The 23,003-nt window shown below is 65.4% G+C and overlaps 1 protein-coding gene across 4 annotated transcripts; it reads left to right on the top strand.

Moving 5' to 3' along the window:
• The first annotated feature begins 584 nt into the window (after nt 1-584).
• On the top strand, nt 585-22,235 carry SNAPC4 (small nuclear RNA activating complex polypeptide 4). 4 transcript variants are annotated; one of them, XM_047093771.1, is made up of 24 exons: nt 585-655; nt 1,696-1,834; nt 2,621-2,667; nt 3,838-4,002; nt 4,149-4,274; nt 4,790-4,868; nt 5,226-5,307; nt 6,147-6,251; nt 6,337-6,409; nt 6,777-6,941; nt 9,348-9,495; nt 9,639-9,745; nt 9,880-9,974; nt 12,300-12,394; nt 13,310-13,389; nt 13,709-14,182; nt 14,953-15,036; nt 15,657-15,903; nt 16,307-16,377; nt 16,832-16,942; nt 17,620-17,647; nt 18,241-19,958; nt 20,929-21,053; nt 22,026-22,235. In XM_047093771.1, the coding sequence occupies exons 2-23, from the start codon at nt 1,705-1,707 to the stop codon at nt 21,043-21,045; spliced, it is 4,347 nt and encodes a 1,448-aa protein (XP_046949727.1). In that variant the 5' UTR covers nt 585-655; nt 1,696-1,704; the 3' UTR covers nt 21,046-21,053; nt 22,026-22,235. The 4 variants fall into 4 exon arrangements, with proteins under 4 accessions (XP_046949727.1, XP_046949724.1, XP_046949728.1 ...); XM_047093768.1 differs by having other exon boundaries at nt 13,706-14,182; XM_047093770.1 differs by having other exon boundaries at nt 624-655; nt 1,655-1,834; nt 13,706-14,182.
• The last annotated feature ends 768 nt before the right edge of the window (nt 22,236-23,003 follow it).

The following is a 23,003-nucleotide window of genomic DNA, read 5'->3' as shown; positions in this document are numbered from 1 at the left end:
CCCCCTGGTCCTGGCGGGTGGGTTCCCGGGACGCTGGCTGTCCCGTGGGTTCCTTCTCCCTGTGCCCGGGCCAGAAGCTCTGCCTGCTCCGTCCACCAGGGGAAGGTACGCTCCTCGGTTCCCGCGGACTCCTCCTCATCTTCCGAGACGCCCCGCACTCCGAGGGTGGCGCCCCCACCCCCGCTCTGCCCGCAGAAGGCGCAACTGCAGGCGGGCCCAACCCGGCCTGGGCGGCGCCCAGAAGTCCCCCGAGGTGCTCTCAGGGCGCGGGGTCAGAGCGCGGGGGCCGTCTACCCACTGGCCCGGCCGCGCGGCAGCACTGAGCACTCGGCAGGTTTGCTCACTGGCTGCAAACCAACAGCCCCGAATACAGCTAGCAGAGGCGGAAGCAAGCAAGCGAGACTCGGCGATACCGGAGGTCACACGCTCCGGCGAGAAGCAGCGGTCCGGCGCCGCTAACCCCACACGGCGGCGCCCGGTCGCGGGCAGTCCCAAGGGCGGCCGCGCGGGGGCAGCACCCGCCCGCCAGCCCCGTCCCGGCGTGCCCCGCGCTGCGGCCGCGGCCGCGGAGGCGGGACTTCCGGTGCGCGGCGCTCTCGTCGTTCTGCCACTGAAGTGTCGGGGGCGGTGGCGCTGGCGGCGGCGGTGCCGGAGGGTGAGTGTGAGGGTGCGGGCGGCGGGTCCGGAGAGAGGCGGCGGTAGGAGGAGCGGGGCTGGGGCGGGGACAGGCCGCGGGCCGGGGCCCAGGAGAGGCGGTGGGGAGGCGGTGGGAGGAACGGGGCCGGGGCCCGCGCTGCCCGCGGGGTTGGCGGCCTGACGCCCCGGTAGCCGCTGCCGGCTCTGCAGAGCTGCGTGGCTCTTGGCTGGTTGGGGTTACACACGACTAGAGTGTAGACGGCGCTCCGTGCTGCGGATCGGGCTGAAGCGTGCTCCCGCTTGGTGGCTGCCGTTGTCCGATTTCAGCGGGAATGTTTCTGGGCTTGGTCGTTGGCTCCTAGGTCTGTGCTGCGTTCCTTTGCTCTTTTCTCTGCCGCAGCTTTATTGTCCTAGCTCTCTTTCCAGTTTTCTGTCCCTTTTAGACTTCGCAGACTGGTATCATTAAGAAAGAAGGTTCTGTTCGTTCAATAGGTGCCGTTGTAGGTGCTGGAGACGGAGCAGGGAAGCTCAGGGGACCCTGCCCTCAGGGGGCTTCGTTCCTGCTGCCCCCCCCCCCCCCCCCCGTAGTGCCTGCCACCTGCATTTCCTGCACATTTGCCAGATGCTCTCTGGGCGTCTCCTGGCAGGGGAGCAGGCTGCGCAGCTGAGGTCCTGACTGCCTGGGTCTCGTTCTTGTCCTCTGGTGACTTTGCTGCCACAACCTGCTGTTTCTGCACTGGGTGACCAGCTCTCTTGTGGTTTGGCTCTGGGAAGACAGGCCAGGCTCTTGGGCCATGTTGGTGTCCAGGTGTCCATTGCCCTGCCCCCCTGCTGGTCACAGCCTTAGATCAGAGTGGGCAGGTCACACTCACATGGTTTCCTCACCCGCTAGAACAAACAGCGGGTGTTCGTGGGGACACGGGGGGGGGGGTGTCATATCACAGTCCCAGGGCTCCCCCGAGTGGGAGTGCCTGCTTTGGTCAGGCTTCTGTCATCCCCTACGGGTGTGTGTCTGCAGACTCTTGGTTCCTGAAATCTCGTGATGCACTCTGGTGGCAGGTAGGAGTCATGGACGTGGACGCCGAAAGAGAGAAAATAGCAAAGGAGATTGAAGAATTAGAAAGGATCTTGGATCCCAGCTCCTCGAGTATCAGCGTGGAGGTCTCGGAGTCTGGTCTGGCACTGGATTCCGAAGCAGGTGAGCTTTCATAGGCCGTGGCTAGACCGGACCCATCTGCCCTCCGGCTCCTGGCAGCCGCAGCAGGCTGCGGACCAGCCGTTTCTCGCGCAAGCTGGCCTCTGCCTTTACTCCCCGCGATGGTTTCTCTCCGCCCCTCCTCCACGTGCCGTGGACCTGCCGGCTGCGCGTGAGTGCCCTTTGGGGGCATCTGTGTCACTCTGTCCCAGGTGGGTGGCCGGCTGCCCTTCCCAGGAATCAGATGGTTCCAGAGCTCAGCTTGTCGGCCACCTCCGTGCCGGACAGCCACCATGCTGGACAGCTGAGAGTCACCCCACAGGCTCCCCTGGGCCCCCAGGCCCGCCCACCTCTCCCCAGCCCCAGGTGCAGCTCTAAGTCTCAGTTTCTCAGAGTTTCTGACCACGCTGGGGCCTTCCTCTCACCTACGATCAGGGCCTCTGCACCTGCTCCCCACCCCCCAGTAGCTCCAGCTCCCCCGAACGGGTCTGTTCCTGCAAGGCTTCCCCTCATTGCCCTGGCGGACCCTGTTCTCTGTGTCTTCCCTTCCTGGCTGCCCCTGCCCTTGGCTCAGGGCCTGTCCTGCCTGGTTAGTGGGTAGCATTCAGCCACCAGCCCTCAGGGAGCGAGGGTCCAGGCAATACAGTCTTGTCCTGAGGCCTTTCGGCCCTTCCCTCGCCTGTGGCTATCAGGAAACAGCCCTGTGCTGCACCTGCCGGTCGTTTCTTTGGCGGGTATTGCATCCCATCACGTCCCCGACTCGCGTCCCCTGGGCTTGTGTTCCCACAGACTCGCTGCCTGAAGAGGACTCGGACGCTGCTGGCTCCCTGGCCTCGGTAAGTACCGGCCTGAGCTGGTGGAGCCCGCCCAGGCAGTTGCCACCCTGCCAGCGGGCCCAGGAGGGCAGTGCTCTGAGCTCGTCTTGATTTTTCTGCGTGCTCGTCACTGAAGATGACGTATCCCAAAGTATTTGTCACCAAAACGGAAATCGTCCCAAGAAATGACTGTTGTTAGTAGTTGGGGATTTACGCCTGCCGACTTTCTGAGCTCTCCGTAACGTGTGTGGGTCGATCTGACGTCACGTGCGGAAGGGTCCGAGCAGGCGAGGCTGGCCCCTCGTAGCTCCCTCTTTCTGCCTCAGTCCTTGCAGGCACGGTCCTGGGCGGTCACACACGTGGGCCCGCTGTAGACTGAGGCACAGAGAGGAGCTCTCTCTCTGCGGGGAGAGAGAGAGAGAGAGAGAGAGAGAGAGAGAGAGAGAGAGAGAGAGATCGTGATCTCACAGTTCAAGTGATTGAGCCTGCGGGGGTGGGGGGGGGGAGAGAGAGAGCGAGCGAGCGAGAGAGAGAGCTACGAGGGGCCAGCCTCACCTGCTCGGACCCTTCCACACACGACGTCAGGTCGACCCACGCACGTTACGGGGATCTCAGAAAGTCGAGAGGCGTAAATCCCCAACTAGGCCACTCCAGTTTTTGTTGCCACTTCTGGTTTGTTTTAGAATCTCATGTCAACCTGGAGAATTTTTACAATCCGCTTTTCAGTTTTTCACTGAGGCAGGAGGTACAGCTTCACTTCCTGGTTTCAACGAGCAGTGGTCCCCGTGGCGTAGGCTTCCCGTAGCTCCTCACCTGCTGGGCAGCGAGTAGCCTCTTCCCGGTTCTTAGCTTGGCCGGCCCTGTGATGGCCTTCCTCACTCGTGTTCCTGCTCACTGTCCCCTGCCGGGGGCGGAGGCCTGTGGGCCCGTTCTGAACTTCAGGTTCACCAGAAACATTTATCGTGGGAAGTGAAAAGCGCTCACCTCCTCACGCCTCCCCACCCGAGACGTTCCTCCAGACGTTGATTTTCTCGCGTCCTTGATTGTGGCCTGTGCACACGCTGTACGTGGCCCCAACCCTTGTTGGCCCAGTGATGGGCATGAGCTCAGAGGCTGCTTGTGCTGCCCGGGTCACGGGGGGCGGGTCTGCAGGCCCCCCCGCCTCACCCGTAGCTCCCCACTCGTGACCAGGAAGAGGAGAGGTGGGGAGAGGCCAGCAATGGCGAGGACGACCCCAAGAAGACCCTCCCTGAAGACCCAGAGACCTGCCTGCAGTTGAACATGGTCTACCAGGAGGTCATCCAGGAGAGGCTGGCGGAGGTCAGCCTCCTGCTGGCCCAGAACCGGGAGCAGCAGGTAGGACGGGCCCTCGGCACCCCCATGGCCAGGCGCCCCAGGACTAGTGCTTCTGGTGACATCTGCTCCCTGGCTGCCCCGGTCGCCTTCTCCACAAGGGCATCGCTGCCGCCTGGCCCCAGATGGGCTTCCTGTGTCTGTCACAGGAGGAGATCATGTGTGACCTGGCAGGGTCCAAAGGCCCCAAGGTGAAAGACGGCAAGAGTCTGCCCCCGAATCTGTACATAGGGCACTTCATGAAGCCCTACTTCAAGGACAGGGTCACCGGAGTGGTGAGTAGCCGGGGCTCCACTGTCACCCGCGAGGGGGGTGGCAGGCTGCGTGGGAAGGGGCTCTTCTCTGAGCACCTGCTGTGGGTGTTGTCTGTTCCTTCGTGTTCTTCGGGACAACGTTCTCCGATCTTCCTAAAGCCTTTTGGTGCCTAGTGGTGGAAGTCAAGGTCTGTGGCCCTGGAACGTGGTCTCTGGGCCTGGAACGTGGTCTCTGGGCCTGGAACGTGGTCTCTGGGCCTGGAACGTGGTCTCTGGGCCTGGAACGTGGTCTCTGGGCCTGGAACGTGGCACACTGACCCCGGCTCCACGGATAAGCCCCAGAGACGTTTCCTTAAGGAGGGGCACGTTGGGTGGGCCCCTTAGAGTCGGCCGCTCAGAGTCCAGCGCTGGGCCCGGGTGTCCACTGCCAGGCCTCACACGTGGCCAGGCTGCTCGAGGAGGCCGAGGGGAAGCGCGGGCCGTGGGGCGAGAGCACTCGGCGTCCGTCCGCGTCGTGACGCTGCCCTGTCTGGCAGGGGCCTCCAGCCAACGAAGACACGCGGGAGAAGGCCGCCCAGGGCATCAAGGCTTTCGAGGAGCTCCTGGTGACTAAGTGTAAGCCCCTGCGCCGGGCCCTCAGCGCCACAGCCCTGCCTTTCCACAGGCACCCTCCTCTGGTTCCGTGGGCTCCTTCGGGCCTTGACCGCTGGGACCGGCCACTCAAAGCCCCGGCCTGTCCCACGCGCCACGTGGGGACCACCGTCCCCACGGCTCACTGTGTAGTCTCGCGTGTCTTATTCCTGAACACACGGCCCCAGGGGCCCTTCCGTGAGCTTGGGCCGGGGCGTCGTGCTCGCTCAACAGCCGGGCTGGGGTACCCGGCCGGCGCTGTGGCCCTGGAACGGTCGCGTGCCCGCCACTTGGTCGAGGGGAAGTCGGGAAGGCTCTGCTGATGCCGTCGTTTCTTCTCAGGGAAAAACTGGGAGAAGGCCTTGCTCAGAAGGTCAGTGGTGAGCGACCGCCTACAGCGCCTGCTTCAGCCCAAGTTACTGAAGTGAGTGTAAGAACAGCCGCGGGCGCCAGCCTCGCCGGGAGCGCGAGGGGTCCAGGCCGGAGGCTTGGTGACAGGCAGACGCTTGGTGTGGCCGTGTCCCCCTGCTCCCGTAGGAGACGCGCTGGCCCCTGAAACGTTTCCCCAGGGAGGCAGCCGAGCTCGAGGCCAGGCGTGCAAGAACCGGGAAGGCCGAGTGGCCGCGTTCAGTCAGGCGCAGCTCGGGTAGTTTCTCTGGTCTCGGGCTCAGTTTCCACTTGTGAAAATGGGCACTGCTCACGAGACCCGCTTTTTGTGTGCCGAAGGGTCACGTGATGTCGTGCGAACGGATCGCAGCGCCTGTGGCCGGGCCGGGAGTCTTGGGGGCTGCCCGCAGTCTCGTGGCTCCACGCGTGGGTCAGGACTGGCCTCAGTGATGGGTCCTCTGCCCTGGCCTCCGGAAGGGGTTCCTGCAGGCTTTGTCGCCAGGCTGCCCTCAGAGCACGTCCCTGCACGCCGGGCGCAGGGCTGGCGGCTGGGCCGCTGAGTTGGTGGTGGTTATCATCTGCGTCAGCAGACCTGTCACGCTAGCCACTGACGTGACCATGGTGACAGCCCAGAGACGGGTGTCGCTGGCTGCTTCCTCTGGGTGTGGAGCTCGGACAGCCTTCTGCCTGCAAGGGGCAGGCTCAGAGCCGGGACCAGGCTCCTGTGTGTGCTCCCTGCCACCGGGCCTCGTCACGTGGAGCGGTGCACGTGCCCCGGTGCACGGGGAGGCCGAGCTGGCCCCAGAGACACCGCCCCCCTCCCCCGGGGCACGGCCCTGATGCGAGTAACCCCGGTGCCTCTGCTCTGCCCCGTAGGCTTGAATACTTGCACCAGAAACGGAGCAGGGTGACCAGTGAGGCAGAGAGGCAGGTCCTGGAGAAGCAGAGCAGAGAGGCGGAGAAGGAGGTCCAGGACATCCGGTGAGCTGGGTCTTGTGGGGAGGGTGCGACCTGGGAGAGGCGAGGAAGGCCAGGCGTGACCCTGGCGACCTGTTCCTTCCTCCAGGGAGCTCCCAGAGGAGGCCTTGCTGGGGAACAGGCTGGACGGCCACGACTGGGAGAAGATCTCCAACGTTAACGTAAGTTGGGGCGGTGCTGAGGCCACAGCGGCCTACGGCCGTCCCGGCAGCCAGGGGCGTGGGTCAGCTCTAGGCGGTCAGGCCGCATCCCTTTGGCCACTAGACCTGCCTCGAAGCCTCTGGTCGGGCGCGTGTCCAGCAGTGTGGGGTGGCCTCGCGGGCTCGCCCCGCTGGGGTGACGTGGCTCTTCTGAAACGGGAGGGTGTGAAGGTTCAGGCTTTGCGCTTGGAGCCCCACCCCCACTCTTGGTTGTGCAAGTCCCAGCGACCTGGACGAGGACCCCACTTGTCCCGGGTGCTGAGCCATCACGGCCACAGCCATCAGAGGGACGGCCCCCCGCAGGCTGGCTCTCTCTCTGTCGGTGCAGTTCGAGGGCGGCCGCAGCGCAGAGGAGATCCGGAAGTTCTGGCAGAACTGTGAGCACCCGAGCATCAACAAGCAGGAGTGGAGCGGGCCGGAGGTCGAGCAGCTGAAGGCCGTCGCAGCCACGCACGGCCACCTGCAGTGGCAGAAGATCGCCAAGGAGCTGGGGGTGAGGGCCGGAGGGGCCTCCGAGAGGCTGCGAGGCCGGGCGGGTTTGGGGTCTCCGCGGGCTGCGTGGCACATCTCACCCTGGGAGCCATCAGGTTCTTCTTGGTGCCACTTTGGAGGGTGCGGCCCTGGGGGCAGCAGCCCCTCCCCCCTCCCACGGCAGAGTCTCCAGGAGCTTCTAGCTCCTTGGCCTCCATCCCGTCTCTGAGTGCTCACTCGCCCTCCCCCGCCCCTCCAGGCCTGTCTTTGGCTTCCTTCCAGATCCTCCTTCCTTGTCCCCCTCAAGCCCGGGGGTTCGTTCTGATGGGGCTTAAGGGGAACGCTCCTCCTGGTTTCTTCCGGGGTCTCGCGTTGGTTTTCTCGTTTCCGAGGTGAAGGCTAAAGGGCTTCTTAGTTCAGTCTGTCTTTACTCACGGAGGCGTTTAAGGCCTGCTTTTCTGAGAACAGCTTGCTGTGAGTTCTCCTCTTTGTAGGTTTCTAGGACGGGTCTGATTTCGGGGTTTTTTCACCACGTCTTTGGATCTTAGTTTACATAAGAATGCGCTTTGTCGATCTCTCTGTGGTTCGGTTTCTTGAAATGTCTTGTATCATTCTCCGGTTTGAGTTTTGCTGGTTCACGACCTGGGAACGTGATCCGTGCAATCTCCGTGGTATAACTTACTGCTTTCGTAGACCAGCTCGTGACTGCAGGGAACCGCACTGACGTTAACCAAGGCCGCGCGGAACGTGCGTTTAAGGGTCCTCTGTGTCTTCTCCCGGCTTGGCCACCTCTTTCTCCTTAGCGCTGACGTCCCCTTGTCTGGATAAAGCGTGGTCCGCCCACCTGCTGAAGGGCATCCTGGTCGCTCCAGGGTCCTGCGATTGTGAATGAGGCGGCCAGTAACATCTGTGCGCAGGTGTCTGGGTGGACGTGAGTCTTGCGCTCGTTTGGGTCAACACCAAGGAGCGGTCGTGTGCCAAGAGGGTGTTTGGTTCTGGAGGAAGCCACCAAACGGTTCTACGGACTGGCTGCCCCGCGCCGCGTAGCCCTCGCCACGAACGAGAGCCCCGCCACCCCGCATCCTCGCCGGCGTGTGGCCGTGTCAGGGCTCCAGGCTCCAGCCGTCCTTGCAGGGGTGCGAGGGTGGCTGCTTTGCTTTTGCGTTTCCCTGACGATAAACACGCGGCACTTTATTGCTCGTTTGTGTGTCTTTGGCGAAGGGTCTGTTGAGGTTTTTGGTGTTTTTTTTTTTTTTAAATGTTTGAGAGAAAGAAGGAGCGTGTGCACAAGAGAGCACACGTACACGGGGGAGGGGCAGAGAGGAGGAGAGAGGGGGTCCCAAGCAGGCTCCGCGCTGTCAGCGCAGAGCCCGACGCGGGGCTCCGTCTCGTGAACTGTGACGGCACGACCCGAGCAGAAATCAAGTCGGACGCTCAACTGACTGAGCCTCCAGGCCCCCCAACGTTTGCTCTGTTTCATAGTCAGATTGTTTTCTTACTGAGCTTCAAGGACTGTTCTGCGTGTTGAGAGCGATGGTCCTTTATCGGTTGTGTTCTGTGGATGTTTTCTCCCGTCTGTGGCTCCCGGTCTCACTTTCCTAGCATTGTCTAAGCAGGGGTCCTCTGTTTTCACGAGGGTCAGCGGCTGCGTTCTTTCAAGGATCGTGAGAGAATCACGCGTGGTGTTGTGTCTAAAAAGGCATCGTCACACCCAGTCCCCGTAGCTGAGCAGACTGCGCGTCCGTCCGTGTGTGCCGCGTCTTCTGTGACTCAGGAGTTTTCTTTAGGAAAAAAGAGGGTTCAGGTAACGTTAGTTAGCTCTTGGGAAGCTCCCTCCCCATAAGGAAACGAGTGAGGGGACGGGTCTGAGCAAGCCCGTCGGCAGTGTAGACTGGCGGTGTAGTTGCTGAGCCGAGGCGTGTGTGGAAGCGGGGGTCCGGTCGCCCCGGAGCCCCCCTGGGAGGGCGCCTCCAGAGACGTGGGCGCCACGCCGCACCCGTCCCCGCACCCCGACACGCATCCAGCCCCCGCTGCCCCGTCGTCTGGGTGGACCACGGAGGCTTCAGAGAGACCGGCCCTTCGGGGGCCCCAGGACTGGGCAGCAGGCAGGCCCCCGGCTCACAGAGCGCGCACTCTGCGGGGCGGCTGCTCCCCCGTATTGTCGCGCTGGCGCCCCCACGAGCACTCCGGGGCAGCTCTGGTGTCACGTGAGGGAAGCGTCGTGGATGTTTCTGGACTCGCGCTCTCGCCATCCGTGTCCCATCTGGTGCTTCGCGGCCGTCTCCCGCCATGGGGACGCCCTGCGCCGTCCCTCCAGGGCTCCGGTGCGAGTGAGCGGGCGGTGGCGTTCGCGACCTGTACCCTGGCGGGCCCTCTGCGGGGGCGCTCGCCGGGTAACGCCCACTGTGCTTTGCCCCGGCCCCGGAAGACCGGCCGCAGCGCCTTCCAGTGCCTGCAGAAGTACCAGCAGCACAACAGGGCTCTGAAGCGCAGGGAGTGGACCCCGGAGGAGGACCACCTGCTCACCCAGCTCGTGCGGGAGATGCGCGTCGGCAGCCACATCCCCTACCGGAGAAGTGAGTCCGCCCGCACGCGCCCCTGCCGCTGGGCGCCCTGGCGCCCCCGGGCCCGAAGCCCCCCGCGTGTGGAGGCAGCTCGGTCCCCGCAGGCACGCGGGGTCGCGCAGTCCCGGGTGCCCACGCCGCCCCTCCGTCCCCAGTTGTCTACTACATGGAAGGGAGAGACTCCATGCAGCTCATCTATCGGTGGACCAAGAGCTTGGACCCCAACCTGAAGAAGGGGCTCTGGGCCCCGGAGGAGGATGCGGTGAGTCCGCCGCCGCGGAGGCCGAGGCCGAGGAGAGCCGTCCTCGGACCTTCCTTCCTCAGGGGACTGAGCGGAGGGTGCAGGGGTCACGGCTGCCCGCAGACGCATCGCTGGTTTGCCGTCCTTTCCTGCAGAAGTTGCTTCGAGCCGTCGCCAAGTACGGGGAGCAGGATTGGTTTAAAATCCGGGAGGAGGTGCCAGGTAGGAGCGATGCCCAGTGCCGAGATCGGTGAGTTGGACCGTGCTGGGTGAGGGGGGCCTCGCCGGGGCCGCTTCTGGGTGGGCCGGCGGGTGGGCTGCTGGTGGGGGGTGGGCGGGGGGGGTGGTGACCGGTAGGGAAGCAGGATGGCTGCTGTTTTTCCAAGCGTGAGGTGGCCCCTGGTTGGCAGTGCCTCTGAGCCCGTCGTCCAGGTTCCTCCGCCAGAGCCCTGACGGGCCAGGGCCCTGGAGGCAGCCTCAGCCGCCTCGTGTCAGCTCGGGTATCCTTATAACGTTTCATCAGAACGTAATCTGTGCAGCGTCCGGCGTCTTCACTCAAAGGGTCCCGTCCTGTGGGTTTTGGTGCATCGACTGAGCGGTGCGGCCCGTCACCCCCATCAACTTAGGACATTTGACCCCCCTACAAAGAAACCCTGTGTCCCAACAACAGCAAAACGGATGAGGACGGGGCCTCACGCAGACCTTTCTCCAGAGAGGAAACGGAAAGATGCTTGGCGTCACCGGTCATCGGTCGTGGGGGAGATAACAGGTCACGGCAGCAGTGAGAGACCACTTCACACGCGGCGGGACGATTGTCTTAGGACAGTTCTGGAAAAGAGGAGGTGCCGACACGCGTGTGGAGAAAGCACGGCCCTCGTGTGCCCGCGGAGCGCAGCGTGGTGCGGGCGCCGTGGAAGACAGCGGAGGGTCCTCGGGAAACGGAGCGAGTGCTTGTGTCGTCCTGAGAGCAGGGCCCCAAACGGGCACACGTACACTCGTGTCCACAGCCACGCCGGTCACTGGCCACGGGGCGGAAACAGCCGATGTCTGGCGGGAAGAACAGGGAAGCCACGGGCGTGGTTCTAAAATCGGATGGACGCCACGATGTCATTCAGCTGTGAAACAAACGAAATCCAGGGGCGCCCGGCTGGCTGGGACGGTGCCGCGTGGACTCTCCATCTTGGGGTCGTGAGTTTGAGCCCCCGTTGGGGGTGGAGATTACTTCACAAGATAAACACGCAGTTTTGACACGGCAGCGCGGATGACCTTGGAGACGTGAACGTGTGTGCAGAAGTACGCGTGCAGACGGACAGTCGCTGCTCCCGGTGCGCGCCCGGGAGCGGGGTTTTCGGTCACGCGGTGACTTTATCCTCGGCGGCGGCAGCCGTGGGGCCACGGTGTCTGCACGCCCTCGCCGGCTCCTGTGCGTCTTCTGGATTGCAGGCGGCTCAGTGGGTGTGCCGTGGCATCTCGGGTGGTTTCACCTTGCATCTCCTGGACGGCCCGTGATGCGGGGCGTCCGCGTGCTAACCGGCTGTTTGCGGATCCTGTCTGCAGGAATATCCACTCGTGTCGTAAAGCTTGTTTATTTTGAGAGAGCGGGAAAGCCTGAGCGGGGGAGGGGCAGAGAGGGGGAGACAGAGAAGCCCAAGCAGGATCCATCCTGTCGGCGTGGAGCCCGATGCGGGACTGGAACCCACGAACTGTGAGGTCGTGACCTGAGCCGGTCAGACAGTCAACCAGCTGAGCGGCCCAGGCGCCCCTCATTGGCCCCTTCGAGAACTGGAGCTGTGTTTGTGGCGTTGGCTTGTTAGCGTTCTGGCCAGGGGTCCCTTAGCGGACACGACGCTCGCTTGGCAAATTCTCGCTGCCAGCGTGTGGGTTGTGTTGTCACTTTCTCCATGGCGTCCCGTGAGTCGCCTTGAAAGCTTTTACTTTTGATGACGCCCAGCGTCTTAGCTAGCCTAGGGGATGAGACCCGCTGACGGTCAGACGGAGCCTGCTACCTCAGGGTCAACAAGGCCCCTTTCCCTTGCTAATTAGCTCCCTCTGGGCAACTTCACCCGGCAGGGATCTCTGGCCCTGTTGACCTGTTTGCCTAACTTGGTCCTTGCTTCCTGTGAAAGCAGCTTTGTGCTGTAGCAAGCACTAAGTTGGGGCTTGTCCCCAAGCTGAATGTTGAATCTCGTTTACCTCATATACCTTTGTGTTGGGGCCTGGGCCCCGCCCTCCCCGTATCTATTTACCTAATGCTGTTCACCGCCCCTTGGACATTTTCACCCCGAGAGCCCCTCTTCCTGTGCCTTTGTCCTACACTGGGACCTTTGTCGCACTTTGCCTAATCTCGTTTACCCAAACTTGGATGCGAACATCCTGTGGCTTTCTAGTTTCTCACGCCTTGTTAACCCATCCTGCAGGCTCAGGGAATCCCGAAGCTTATTCCTCCACAGTGTGGCTTACAGTTTTCGTTTCGTTTGTCACCGAGCTTCTGGTGCCGGGATAGCGCGGGACAGCGCGGGACAACGCGGGAGGGCGTTTTGGCGCCTGACGCTGCCTGTGTCCCTGCTGCTCTCAGGTACCTCAGAAGGCTGCACTTCGGCCTGAAGAAGGGGCGATGGAGCGCAAAAGAGGAGGAGAAGTTGCTGGAACTGATAGAAAAGTACGGCGTCGGTGAGTCCTTGGCCCGTTTGCTCCCCGGGTCTCTGCTGCCCCTGGGTCCTCAGCCGGCAGCGGCGGCTTTTCCTTCTCACAGACCGATGCACGGTCAGCGTCGAGTCGAGAGCGCCACGGGCACCAGGGGGAGAGCTGTGCCACCGGCCGCGCGCCCCTGCCCCGTCCTCTCTGGGCCGGTTTCTAGGGCGGCTTTTGAAAGTTGCATTGTTCGACACGATGTAACCGTGTTGGCTGTTTTGCGCCGTTTTGTCGTCCGTGGCGAATGTTTTCTGCCTTTACGCGTCCCCGTGGCTTTCGACGACCGTGTCGTATGTCCCGAGTGACGACACACGAGTCTCCCAGCCTGCCATCCGCTGGCGGACAGCTGTCTCCCGTCTCTGCTGCGGCCGGAAAGAGCTGAGGGTTCAGTAGCCGCGTCCTCACTCCTGTTGGCAGCGTCTCCTTAGGAAAAGTCCCAGACGCGGTGGTGCTGAGTGCGGGTGCATGCCGAAACCTGACCTCCGTCCCGCAGGGTCACGCTGTCCGTGAAAGCAGGGCACCCATGCCCTCCCACCAGCCCTGTCCGGAAGGAAAGAAGAGACGGTTTTAAATGTCGGGTTTGAAGCCTGAGCGTGGCAGACACGCGAGGGCCGTTTTTACATGAGCGTGGACGGCTTTTTCTCTCCGGGATGTGCATTCTCTAGAATTTTGTTAAAGGGCTGATTGTCCTTGGAGAACCAGACGCCCTGCGTGTCGTTGAGCTGCTCACATGTGGGGCGCGGTGTGCAGGTGACCGGGAGACCCCGTGCTGACGGGATATGACGCAGGTCCTCTGTGGGAGACAGCGCGTCTCCTGGAAGGGCGCTTTTCAAGCCGGTAGACGCGTTGTCAAGCATCGCATGAAACGGCTTCTGTGTCGTTTTGCCTCCGTAGGTCACTGGGCAAAGATAGCTTCGGAACTACCCCATCGGACGGGCTCCCAGTGTCTGAGCAAGTGGAAAATCATGGTCAGGGTAAGGCTCGTCCAAAAGTCGGTCCGAAGGCCGTATCGCTAGGGGAGCCGGCATCCCGTGGGGGGGGTGGGGGGTGCGTGGTGGCGGGGAGAGGAGGGACGTCTGGTTTCTGGCCCTGGCACTGTCTTCTTCCTGGAGCCCAAGGGCACGGAGACCCGGGCTGGTCGGCAGCCGCTGCCGCCTCAGAGCCGTGCTCTCGGCGCACCGTGTCCAAGCCTGCTCGGGGTCTCTCGCCAAAGGGTTGGCCCGCGTGCCCGTTGTCCCCGGTCCGTGAGCCCTGGGTCGCCAAGGCCTCCAAGTAGCCCTTTCCCCCCAGAAGAAGCAGAGTCGGGGGAGGAGGCGGCGGCGGCGGCCCCTTCGCAGCGTGCGCTGGAGCTCCAGCAGCGAGGACGGCAGCGATGGGGACAGCAGCAGCAGCAGCAGCAGCAGGGACAGTGAGGGGTCGGAGCCAGAGGAAGCCCCAGAGGCCCGGGCTGGGGGCCAGGTGCTGCCCTCAGCACGGCACGCCGTGCCAGACATGGACCTGTGGGTGCCCGCCAGGCAGGGCACCGGCGGGCCGTGCGCGGGGGGCGCCTGGGGCCGGCCGGGATGCCCTGCTGCCTCCCCCAGCCCTCCCAGGGGCGCCAGCGGGGCGGAGGCTGGCCCAGCAGCTTGGCCCGCGGCCTCGGCTCCCGCACAGGAGGCAGGCCTGGCGCACGCCCCGTCGGGGACCCGCAGCTCCAGTGCGAGCGCCGTCGGCTGCCCGGGCTCAGCGGATGCTCCCCCCTCGGGCTCAGAGGCGCCGGCGGACGAGGTAGGCCACAGACCCCAGCGCACCCTGGATCGGATGCTCTCCTGCTTGGGGGTCACGAGGCTGGTGCTGGGCTTGCGTCCGCTGTGTTCCTGGGCGTTTGGGAGCAACACCCTGCCCTCGCTCAATAGAACGTTCGTTCCCAACCTGTTTCGGGGGGACTGTGTTCAGGCCAGCAGCCGTCTTTATCAAGACCGCCAGCTGTCTCCATTTCCCTGCTGGTTTCCTTTAAAAGCCGTGCATGCGCTGTCGAGGGCGCTCCGTGGGGAGGCAGCAAGAAGGCGGGGTGCCCTCCCAGCTCTTGTAAGTCCAGAGGTCCCTGACGGGTCCCCTTGCCGGGTCACGTGCACACCTGCCCGGTCGACATCAGAGGTGTCAGGGCCCTGGCTGCGGGCGGAGTTGCGGTCAGGATCAAACAGGTCCGTCTGTGCTGGGAGAGGTCGGAGGCCACGCTCTGGCCCCTGAGGGACAGCAGGCAGGGCTCGCAGCAGCCCCCGTGCCGCGTGGTTTCCCTCCCGCGTCTGTAACCGCAGGCTGCTGCCCGTGGGATTGATGGGCATTTGGTGCCCTCGGCTCAGGGAGCTGGCTGCAGGGAGCGGGGACTCTGTCAGCGCTGGGTGCAGCCAAGCCGGGCAGGCGTGTCGGTGCCAGCCTTAGGGACCTGCCTGAGGCCGCCGCGCTTCAGGGCATCCCACCACCCCGCCGTGGATCTGGGCCCCTGCAGGCCGTGAGCCAGGACCGCACGCGTCCAGCTCGCGTCGTCTTCTTGTCAGAGCGGGAGTCGTCTGCTCAGGCTGCCCCTGGAGACTGTGCTGCAGGTGCTGAGGACCAACACGGCCCACCGGTGCCGGACCCTGGTAGGGCTGGCCCACGGCCCCCGCTGCCCCTGCCCCTCGGTCTGGGCCCCCCGCGCCCTCGGTCTGGGCCCCCCGCGCCCTCGGTCTGGGCCCCCCGCCCCCTCGGTCTGGGCCCCCCGCGCCCTCGGTCTGGGCCCCCCGCCCCCTCGGTCTGGGCCTCCCGCCCCCTCGGTCTGGGCCCCTCGGTCTGGGCCCCCCGCGCCCTCGGTCTGGGCCCCCCGCCCCCTCGGTCTGGGCCCCCCGCGCCCTCGGTCTGGGCCCCCCGCCCCCTCGGTCTGGGCCTCCCGCCCCCTCGGTCTGGGCCCCTCGGTCTGGGCCCCCCGCCCCCTCGGTCTGGGCCCCCCGCGCCCTCGGTCTGGGCCCCCGGCCCCCTCGGTCTGGGCCCCCCGCCCCCTCGGTCTGGGCCCCCCGCGCCCTCGGTCTGGGCCCCCCGCCCCCTCGGTCTGGGCCCCCCACGCCCTCGGTCTGGGCCCCCCGCGCCCTCGGTCTGGGCCCCCCGTCCCCTCGGTCTGGGCCCCCCGCGCCCTCGGTCTGGGCCCCCCGCCCCCTCGGTCTGGGCCCCCTGCCCCTCCAGAACAGGAAAGGGCCGGGAACCCCAGGTGCCTTTCTTCCTCACACAGAAGGAGAAACTGAGGCAGCCAGGCCTGCTCGGCCCATCCGTGGGGGCCGGCCCCAGTGACCGCGCCGTAGCCGGGCCCTGCGTCCGGCAGCTGTGGCACAGGACGATCGGGAACAGGCAGCGATGGCGGGGACACTCCCTGCAGAGGAGGCTCCTTGAGCGCCAGCTCCTGATGGCTGTGAGCCCGTGGGTGGGCGACATCGTCCTGCCCTGCACTCCCCGAAGGCCTGCCGCGGCACACACCCGAGGTACTGCCCTGGGGCCCCTTCGAGAGCCTCCTGTGGGGTCCGGAGTTGCGGAGACACAGGGCAATGAGGCGTGACCCTGCTGGGGACGGTGCGTGGTGCACGGGAGGGGACCTACGTGCCCCCCTCGGAGGGCTGCTTGCGTTTTGTCTCTGACCTGATTGGCACCCAGGGGATGGTTTTGGAAGCGACCAGCCATTCAGGCCTTAGCAAGGGTCTCCTCAGACCTCAGAAGCTGGTCGTTCTCCAGGGGCGGGGGTGCTCGGCTCGGGAGGGCCAGTCAGGCTCGGCCCGCCCTCTGGTCCCCGCCCTTCCTTGTGGCTGAGAGCGGCGGCAGAGGGACGTGGGGTCCTGGGGGGCCTCAAGGAGAGGGGCCTCAGTAGCCAGAGCCACTTTGTCTCCTCAGCCGATGGCATCAGGAAGCAGCTTCAGGACGCCCACCTGGCCAGCACCCCGGTGTTCACCCTCTTTATCCAGGTGAGCCCCTCGCATAGAGCTTTCTTGCTTCGTGCTCTGTTTTCATCGGGCAAAGTTGTGAAGTTTGTGGACTTGCTTCTTAAAGTCCGGCTTCCTGAACTTGACCCTTGGAAAGGGTTTTTCGTGGCCTGCAGCTTTCAGCAGGCACGTCAACGTGGAAGAGGCAGCCACGATACAGTGCCGCCCCACCCCCAGGAAGGGACGGAGGTGCTGGGAGCCCCAGGGTGTAAATGGAGGCTCGAGGAGCAGAGACCTGGACGTGGCAGGAGCACGGCACTGAGGCAGCCGGGGCGCCTGGGCCCGAGTGAGGGGGTCGCAGCCTCGTGGGGCCGTGCCCGGCTCTGGAGCTGCCCTACGTTCGTCACGGGCACCCTTGTCGTCTCGGTTCTCGGTGAGGAAAGGAGACGGGCTCTTGTCACATGTATGTCACGCACGTGTCCTGCGTGTCCCTCAGCTGTTCCAGATTGACACTGCTGGCTGCATGGAGGTCGTTCGAGAGAGGAAGGCCCAGCCCCCTGCCCTGCTGCAGACTGGCACCCGGGACCCAGTGCCTGGGCTCCTACCGGTGAGAAGTAGGGGTGAGCGCTGGACGCGGGCTCAGCTGGCTTTTGCCACCCGTCCCTCCCCTCTGTGAGGCGGCAGGGCTGGTGCCCGGGGGATGGGCAGCACTCGTCCAGCCAGGGAGTAGGTGACACCGGTCCTTCCCAGGACGGAAGGCCTTCCCGGGTGGCCTAGAGGCTGGGCCAGCGCCTGGGAGCAGCCTTGCTGGCCCTTGGCCCCCTCGCTCAGGGGTCTCTCCTAGAAGGTGTCTGCCCACCTGCCCGGAGCCCTGGGGGGACTTTGCTTCAAGTCCGGCTGGTGGGGGGCGGGGGGGGGGGTGGGGCAGAGCCAGACCCGGCACCCAGGCCTGCCTGCTTCCCCTGCACAATGTGCTCCCTTCGCCACACCGCCCCACTCCTGCAAGGGGGTCTCCGAGCCCTTTGGCATGTGTTGCTCTGGGCATTGCCCTGCTGGGGTAGGATGCCAGGTGTGGGGTCCGTCCGGGAGCGGTCGTGTCCCTGAGCCCAGTCACAACTGGAGGGAGTGACAGAATGACCAGATCAGCCCTGTGGTGCTCCGTCGCAGCCCTGGAACCCTTCTGCCCGGATGGCCAGGCTCCTGTCTCTCTCTCAAACCCTGACGTGATGAACTCACCCAAGGTGCCCTGGGGACTTCTCTGAGGTGCTCGCCTTTCTTTTTCAGATGCCTTCAAGTACCCGGAACGCTACAGGTACCGTCTGTCTCTGCCCCTATCTTGCCATTGTGTCCAGTGGGAAAGGGGCCAACCTGTCGTAGGCGTTGAATTTCGGGCTCTGAGCAGCACAGCTGTGGCTCCGTTGACGGGTCTTGTCTGAACGCCACGGCAGGGACGAGAGCGTGGCTGGCGGGAGGCGGCAGAGACAGCCCCTGGGCTCCTACCCCCCCGCCCCCAGTGCACCAGCCACCCTGGGGCTTCCCCAGTGCAGACCCAGGAGGTGTGGGGGCTCCTCCAGCCCCGGGCATCCGGCAGGGACCTCTGCTGCTGGCCGCTACCCGTCTCCCCACGCCAGCAGCACCGCGCGAAGGTCCGGGGTCCTGGGAGACCGCGAGAGGCGGGCAGGGGTGCCTGACGGTCCTTGTTTTGGGGACGAGGCACGGTGCTGTCCCGTACTTGATGGGCTGCCCCGCGCCTAGCACCCCGGCCACGGCAGGAGCTCGGACGCCACGGCTCCTGCTCCACGCTCCCGGCAGCAGCCTGCCCTCCGCGAGGGCCCTCCTGACGGGAGGCCCGTTTTGCCCCGCGTGCCTGGCGCTCGTCAGCACACGTGTTCTGTCTGCCCGCAGGCCACAGCTTCCGGAGCGTGCCAGCCCGAGAAGCCGCGAAGCAGAGCGCCAGCCTCAAAGGGAGCAGGGGGCTGCAGCCCTGCCACGGCGAGTCCGGTCCGCAGGCGCCCCCACCAGCTCCGTGTGGTCCCCGGCCCAAGCCCAAGACCGTCTCCGAGCTGCTCCGGGAGAAGCGGCTGCGGGAGGCCCGGGCCAGGAAGGCCGCCCCGGGCGCTGTGGTCCTCCCACCCCAGCTGCTGCTCTCCTCCCCACTGATTCTCCAGCCCCGTCTCCCGGTGGCCCCCCACGGCCCCTCGGCTTCGGGCCTGGCTGTCACGGCCTCGGTGCTCTCCCGGCCTAGCGCCCCTGCCGCGACAGAGCCGTGCACTCCCGGTTCTCGGGCCTCAGCCGAGGACGGAAGGCCCTCCACCCTGCCAGTCTTGGCCGGCGCCCTGGCCTCCACAGAGGCTGCCCCTGCTGCCTCCATGGTGCCGGTTCTGGGCCCCAGCCAGGTCCCCGTGAACTGCCATCGAGGTGGCCCGGGACAGTCTCAGGCCCCTGCCACCACCCAGAAGCAGGGCTTGCCAGAGGCACCACCCTTTCTCCCTGCAGTCCCCAGCCCCTCTCAGCTGCCCGTCCAGCCCATCTGCCCGACGCCAGCTGTGGGCACACACGAGAGGGGGCCACAGGTGGTGGCCAGCACCCCTCTGCCTGTCACCTGGGTGCTCACAGCCCAGGGGCTACTCCCCGTGCCCACCGTGGTGGGCCTTCCTGGGCCAGTAGGGACCTCTGACTCCAAGGGACTGTCAGTGGCTCTGTCGTCCTCCCTGCCTGGGACACAGATAGGCCGGGGTCCCGGGCTCCCCGGGCCGACCCACCCCTGGCAGCCCCCCACCAGCCGGGACACAGACTCAGACCCTCCCTCCAAGACAGACCCGCCGGGCCTTCCAATGCCCCACCAGTCTCAAGGTTCCGTGGAGGTGGACAGAGACGGGGCCCACGGCCCGGCGGGGGGCTCCTTCCTTGGAGAGGCCCAAGTGGCCGGGGATACAGCCGTGTCTGGGGCACCCTCCCAAGCCACGCTCCTGGCTGACCACCCTGAAGCAAAGTCCCCCAGGCCCAGCCAGCCGCCTCTTCGAGGTGGCACCGGCCCTGGGAGTGGCCCAGGAGGGACAGCAGGGTCCGCCTTGAGACCAGAGAGACTCGGGGAGCCTCTGGGCCTGGAGAGGCCACCCCCACCCCGGCCTGGGCCTGAGAGGGGTGCCCTGGACTTGGACCTCGTGTCTCAGGAGGGTGAGGCGGTCGTGCGGGAATGGCTGAGGGGACGGCGTGGGGTGAGCGTGCCCCCGCTGGGGGGAGGGCTGCCTTACCAGCCCCCCGCCCTGTGCAGCCTGCGGGCCCTGTCTGCACTCTTGCTCCAGAAGGCGGCCTTGGAGCGCAGAGCCGCCTCCCTCGTGCCGGGGGGCGCCGGAGCCCTGCACGCCTCGCTGGGACAGGTACGGAGGTGGCTCCGGGACAGCCCGGCCTACCTGCTGCTCAAGGCGCGGTTCCTGGCGGCCTTCACCCTCCCCGCGCTCCTGGCCACCCTGTCCCCCGACGGCGTTCCCACCACCCTGTCCGTAGCCACGAGGGCTGACCCCGAGAGCGAGGACGACCTGGGCCTGGAGGAGTCGGAGCTCACTGATGGCTGCTCCACGAGCGGTCCTCGGGCAGGGCCGGCGGCCGCCACCCCCATTCAGGTAGGTGGCCGTGGGCACGTAGCACTCACCCCGCCTCCCCGTGGCCGCTGTGGGTGCCCAGCCCACCCGGAACAGCATGGGCAGGAGTGGGTGGGAGCCGTGGCCGACTGGTTGCTGAGGAGGAAGCTGGCTCTGGGCTCCGTCTGTGCGGACGTGGCCTCCCTTGAGGCCAGTGTGGAAAACGGGAGGGGAAGGAACCTCTCCACTCACGAAACCCCTCGGCCACCCCTGGGGCCGCTGGCCTGGCCACACAGCCCCGCCGGAGGGCTGAGCGGACGGGCTCAGGCTCCACGCACCGCGCACACCCACACGCGGACTCCTGCTGGCGGCCCTGCACGTCCGGGACCCCAAGGTCCTTCTCGCGGTCTGCTCTGGCGGCCTCGGCCTCAGAAGAGTCTTCCGAGCTGTGGAGGCAAACGCCTTTTCCCGTTGCCTGACAAGAAGCCCGGTCTAAACACGCAGAGAGGTGTCTCCGCATCTTCTGTGGCCGAGCAGGAGAGCCGGGCCGCCTCGTTTGGTGCCGGATCAGGAAGATTGTGGGGTCTCTGCAGGTCGCGGGCCTCCCCCGCTGGAGCTCGCCTTTGCGCCGTCCAGACAGCGGGAGGCAGGGCTTGTGACTGGGGGCCGTGCGGGGAAGGACTCCTCGTCCCCCCGTCCTGCTTGCCGGCTCTCCAGGGCCGCTGCCATGACACAGGGCTGGCTCTGTGGCATCGCTGGGAGGTTGGAGACCCCAAGGGGTGCGGGGTGGGAAGCCAGAGCCCCCGTGTGGCCCCTGCACGTGGCCATGTCCCCAGGCCTAGCCGGTAGTGTCTCACCATCTGCAGGGACCGGTCTGGGGAGCTGCCTGTCCCTGGCGTCCAGGGTGTCAGGACCCAGCTTCTGCCCTGGCATACCCCTTGCTGCTGTCGCTTCCCTTGCCTGTCCTGGCTGGGGGTCACTCTTGTCCCCATCTGCCTGGGTTTTGTTTCAGGGAGCCCCAGACCCTGGGGAGAGCTCTGCCTCTTCCTGCCTAGACAGTTCTGACGACCTGGACGTGCTCAGAACCCGGCACTCCTGGCATGCCCGGAAGAGGAGGAGGCTGGTGTGAGCGGCAGGGTAAGCGCGTGGGGGTGGGGTGGGGTACGGGTAGCCCTGCACCCTGGAAGAGACAGGCCTTCCCCGCGGTTCTGCTCTGGGCGGGTGGGAGCCGATGGCTTTCCAAAGGCAGGAAGGCTGGCCCTTAGGAGCTCACCTCCAAGTGTGACGATGTTAGATGAGGTTGGGGGGGTGGGTGTGTTCAGGCATCTGGCGGCAGACCCAGGGTCGTAGAGGCCTTCTTGGGAGGGGGCCATCTAATTCCCCTCCCCTGGCGATACCCCTCTCCCACTGGGTTCCACATGCTGGGCTCTGGTGCTTCCTTCTTGCCAGCCCACGTGTGCCTCAGGGCCTTTGCGCTGCTCTCCTTTCTGTGTGTAAGCTTTGTCGCCTTCCTCCAATAGCGTCTGTTTAGCGGAGATGCCCTCCCTGCCTGTTGTCCTGGTGTCCCCACATACGTGTGTCTTGATGGCACAGTCTGCTACATCTGACGTGGCCTATGCACGTATTTGCATAGCCTTACGAGCCCGTAAGGCTAGTAATGTGGTTTTTGTGGGTGGGTCCCGGGTGCCCGGACGGCAGGTACCAAGTAGGCCCTCAGCACGGCTTAGTTGGGTTCGTGATGTGAACGCGTGATAAGGGGGAGGATGTCCGGGCCAGCAGATCCCCAGAGGTAGGAGTCAGCTCCTCTGAGCACAGTGGGGGCTGTGCCCTGAGGCTCTGGGTCCTGGGGCAGGGCCGTCGGGTGCACAGAGGGGGTGCTGGCGGGGGCTGTCCCAGCCGAGGCCCACCCAGGCTCCAGGGCCTGCCCGCAGCATGCACCCCCACCCCCACCCCCACCCCCACCCCAGGGGACCGCAGGTGGGCGGCCAGGCCTCGTTCTGCCGTGCCCTCAAGGGAGGCGGTGCTGTCACCTCCCCGTCCTACAGTGCCATCCCCGGGGTCTGGCTGCGGTCAGGGCATCCCCCCGATCAGGGCATTTTTGTGTTCCAGGAGGTGGGAGCCGTGCCGGACCCTGGAGAGCCCACCTGCCTGGAGAGCCCACCGCTGACCCTACGGCAGCGAGCGCCAGAAGCAGCTGGAGGTTGGGGAAGGCTCTGCCAGCCGTGACCGTGAGGCCCCCGGGGGCTTGGCTGGTCCTGAAGCACAGATCGGGACGTTTGAAGGAATAAAGTGAATGGCCTATTTTTTTATTAAAAACCAGCCCCGGGCTCTTGTGGTCTTGCCCCGAGACCGGGCGTTATGCGGAAGGATGGGGCCTCCCCTGGCCGTGTGGGGAGCCGGCCGGCTGGGCCTGGGGTCTGAGGAGCCCTCAGTGTGTGTGTCGGGGTGGGGGGTGGGGACTGCCATTTCCACGAGATGCCGATTGTGGCCATCGGGCAAGGGGCCTGCCACGAGCTCCCAGGCGGCTGCTGGCCCTGGTGCCGCCACAGGTCCTGATGTGGACCTGCTTCTCTGCCGGGTGGGTGCCCAGGAGCAGCGGCAGCCTGGCTGCCCGCAGGTCACGCAGCGCCCCGGCCCAGCGCCCCCTTCCTCCCGGGTGGCCGCTTCCTGGCAGGAGTCTAGGCCCCGGCACCGTCCCCATCTCTGAAGGACACTCAGCCTCTCCGGGGGCTCTGTTCCCCTTACACGTTGTGTCCCATGTCGTCCGCGTGCACACCTCCCCCCGGGGCGTCCCTGGTGCCCTGCCGGCGGCTGTCCCCCCGCGGGGCTCCGTGCGGCTGCTTTCAGTGTTTGGTTTGTGCCCAGTACTGTCTCAGCTGATTTCTACTTCTCCTTGGGACTTCCTTGACCTGTGGACTGTCTAGAGGTTTCTTACTCAATTTTCACATACTTAGGGATTTTCCAGTTAGCTTTTTGTTACTGACGTCTAACTTAACTCTGATACGGAGAACGTGACATTTTTATTACTTAATTCTCACAAACCCCCGCCGTACAGGAAACGCCTTCCTCAGCCTCGTGTTACAAAGT

Source organism: Lynx rufus, unplaced genomic scaffold, assembly GCF_022079265.1.
Source record: "Lynx rufus isolate CCGP_SWC_20201006 ecotype Redwood Valley unplaced genomic scaffold, mLynRuf1.p SCAF_36, whole genome shotgun sequence".
NCBI classification, from domain to species: Eukaryota; Metazoa; Chordata; class Mammalia; order Carnivora; family Felidae; genus Lynx; species Lynx rufus.
The sequence above is the reverse complement of the archived record's forward strand: the minus strand, read 5'-3'. Positions and strand labels throughout refer to the sequence as shown.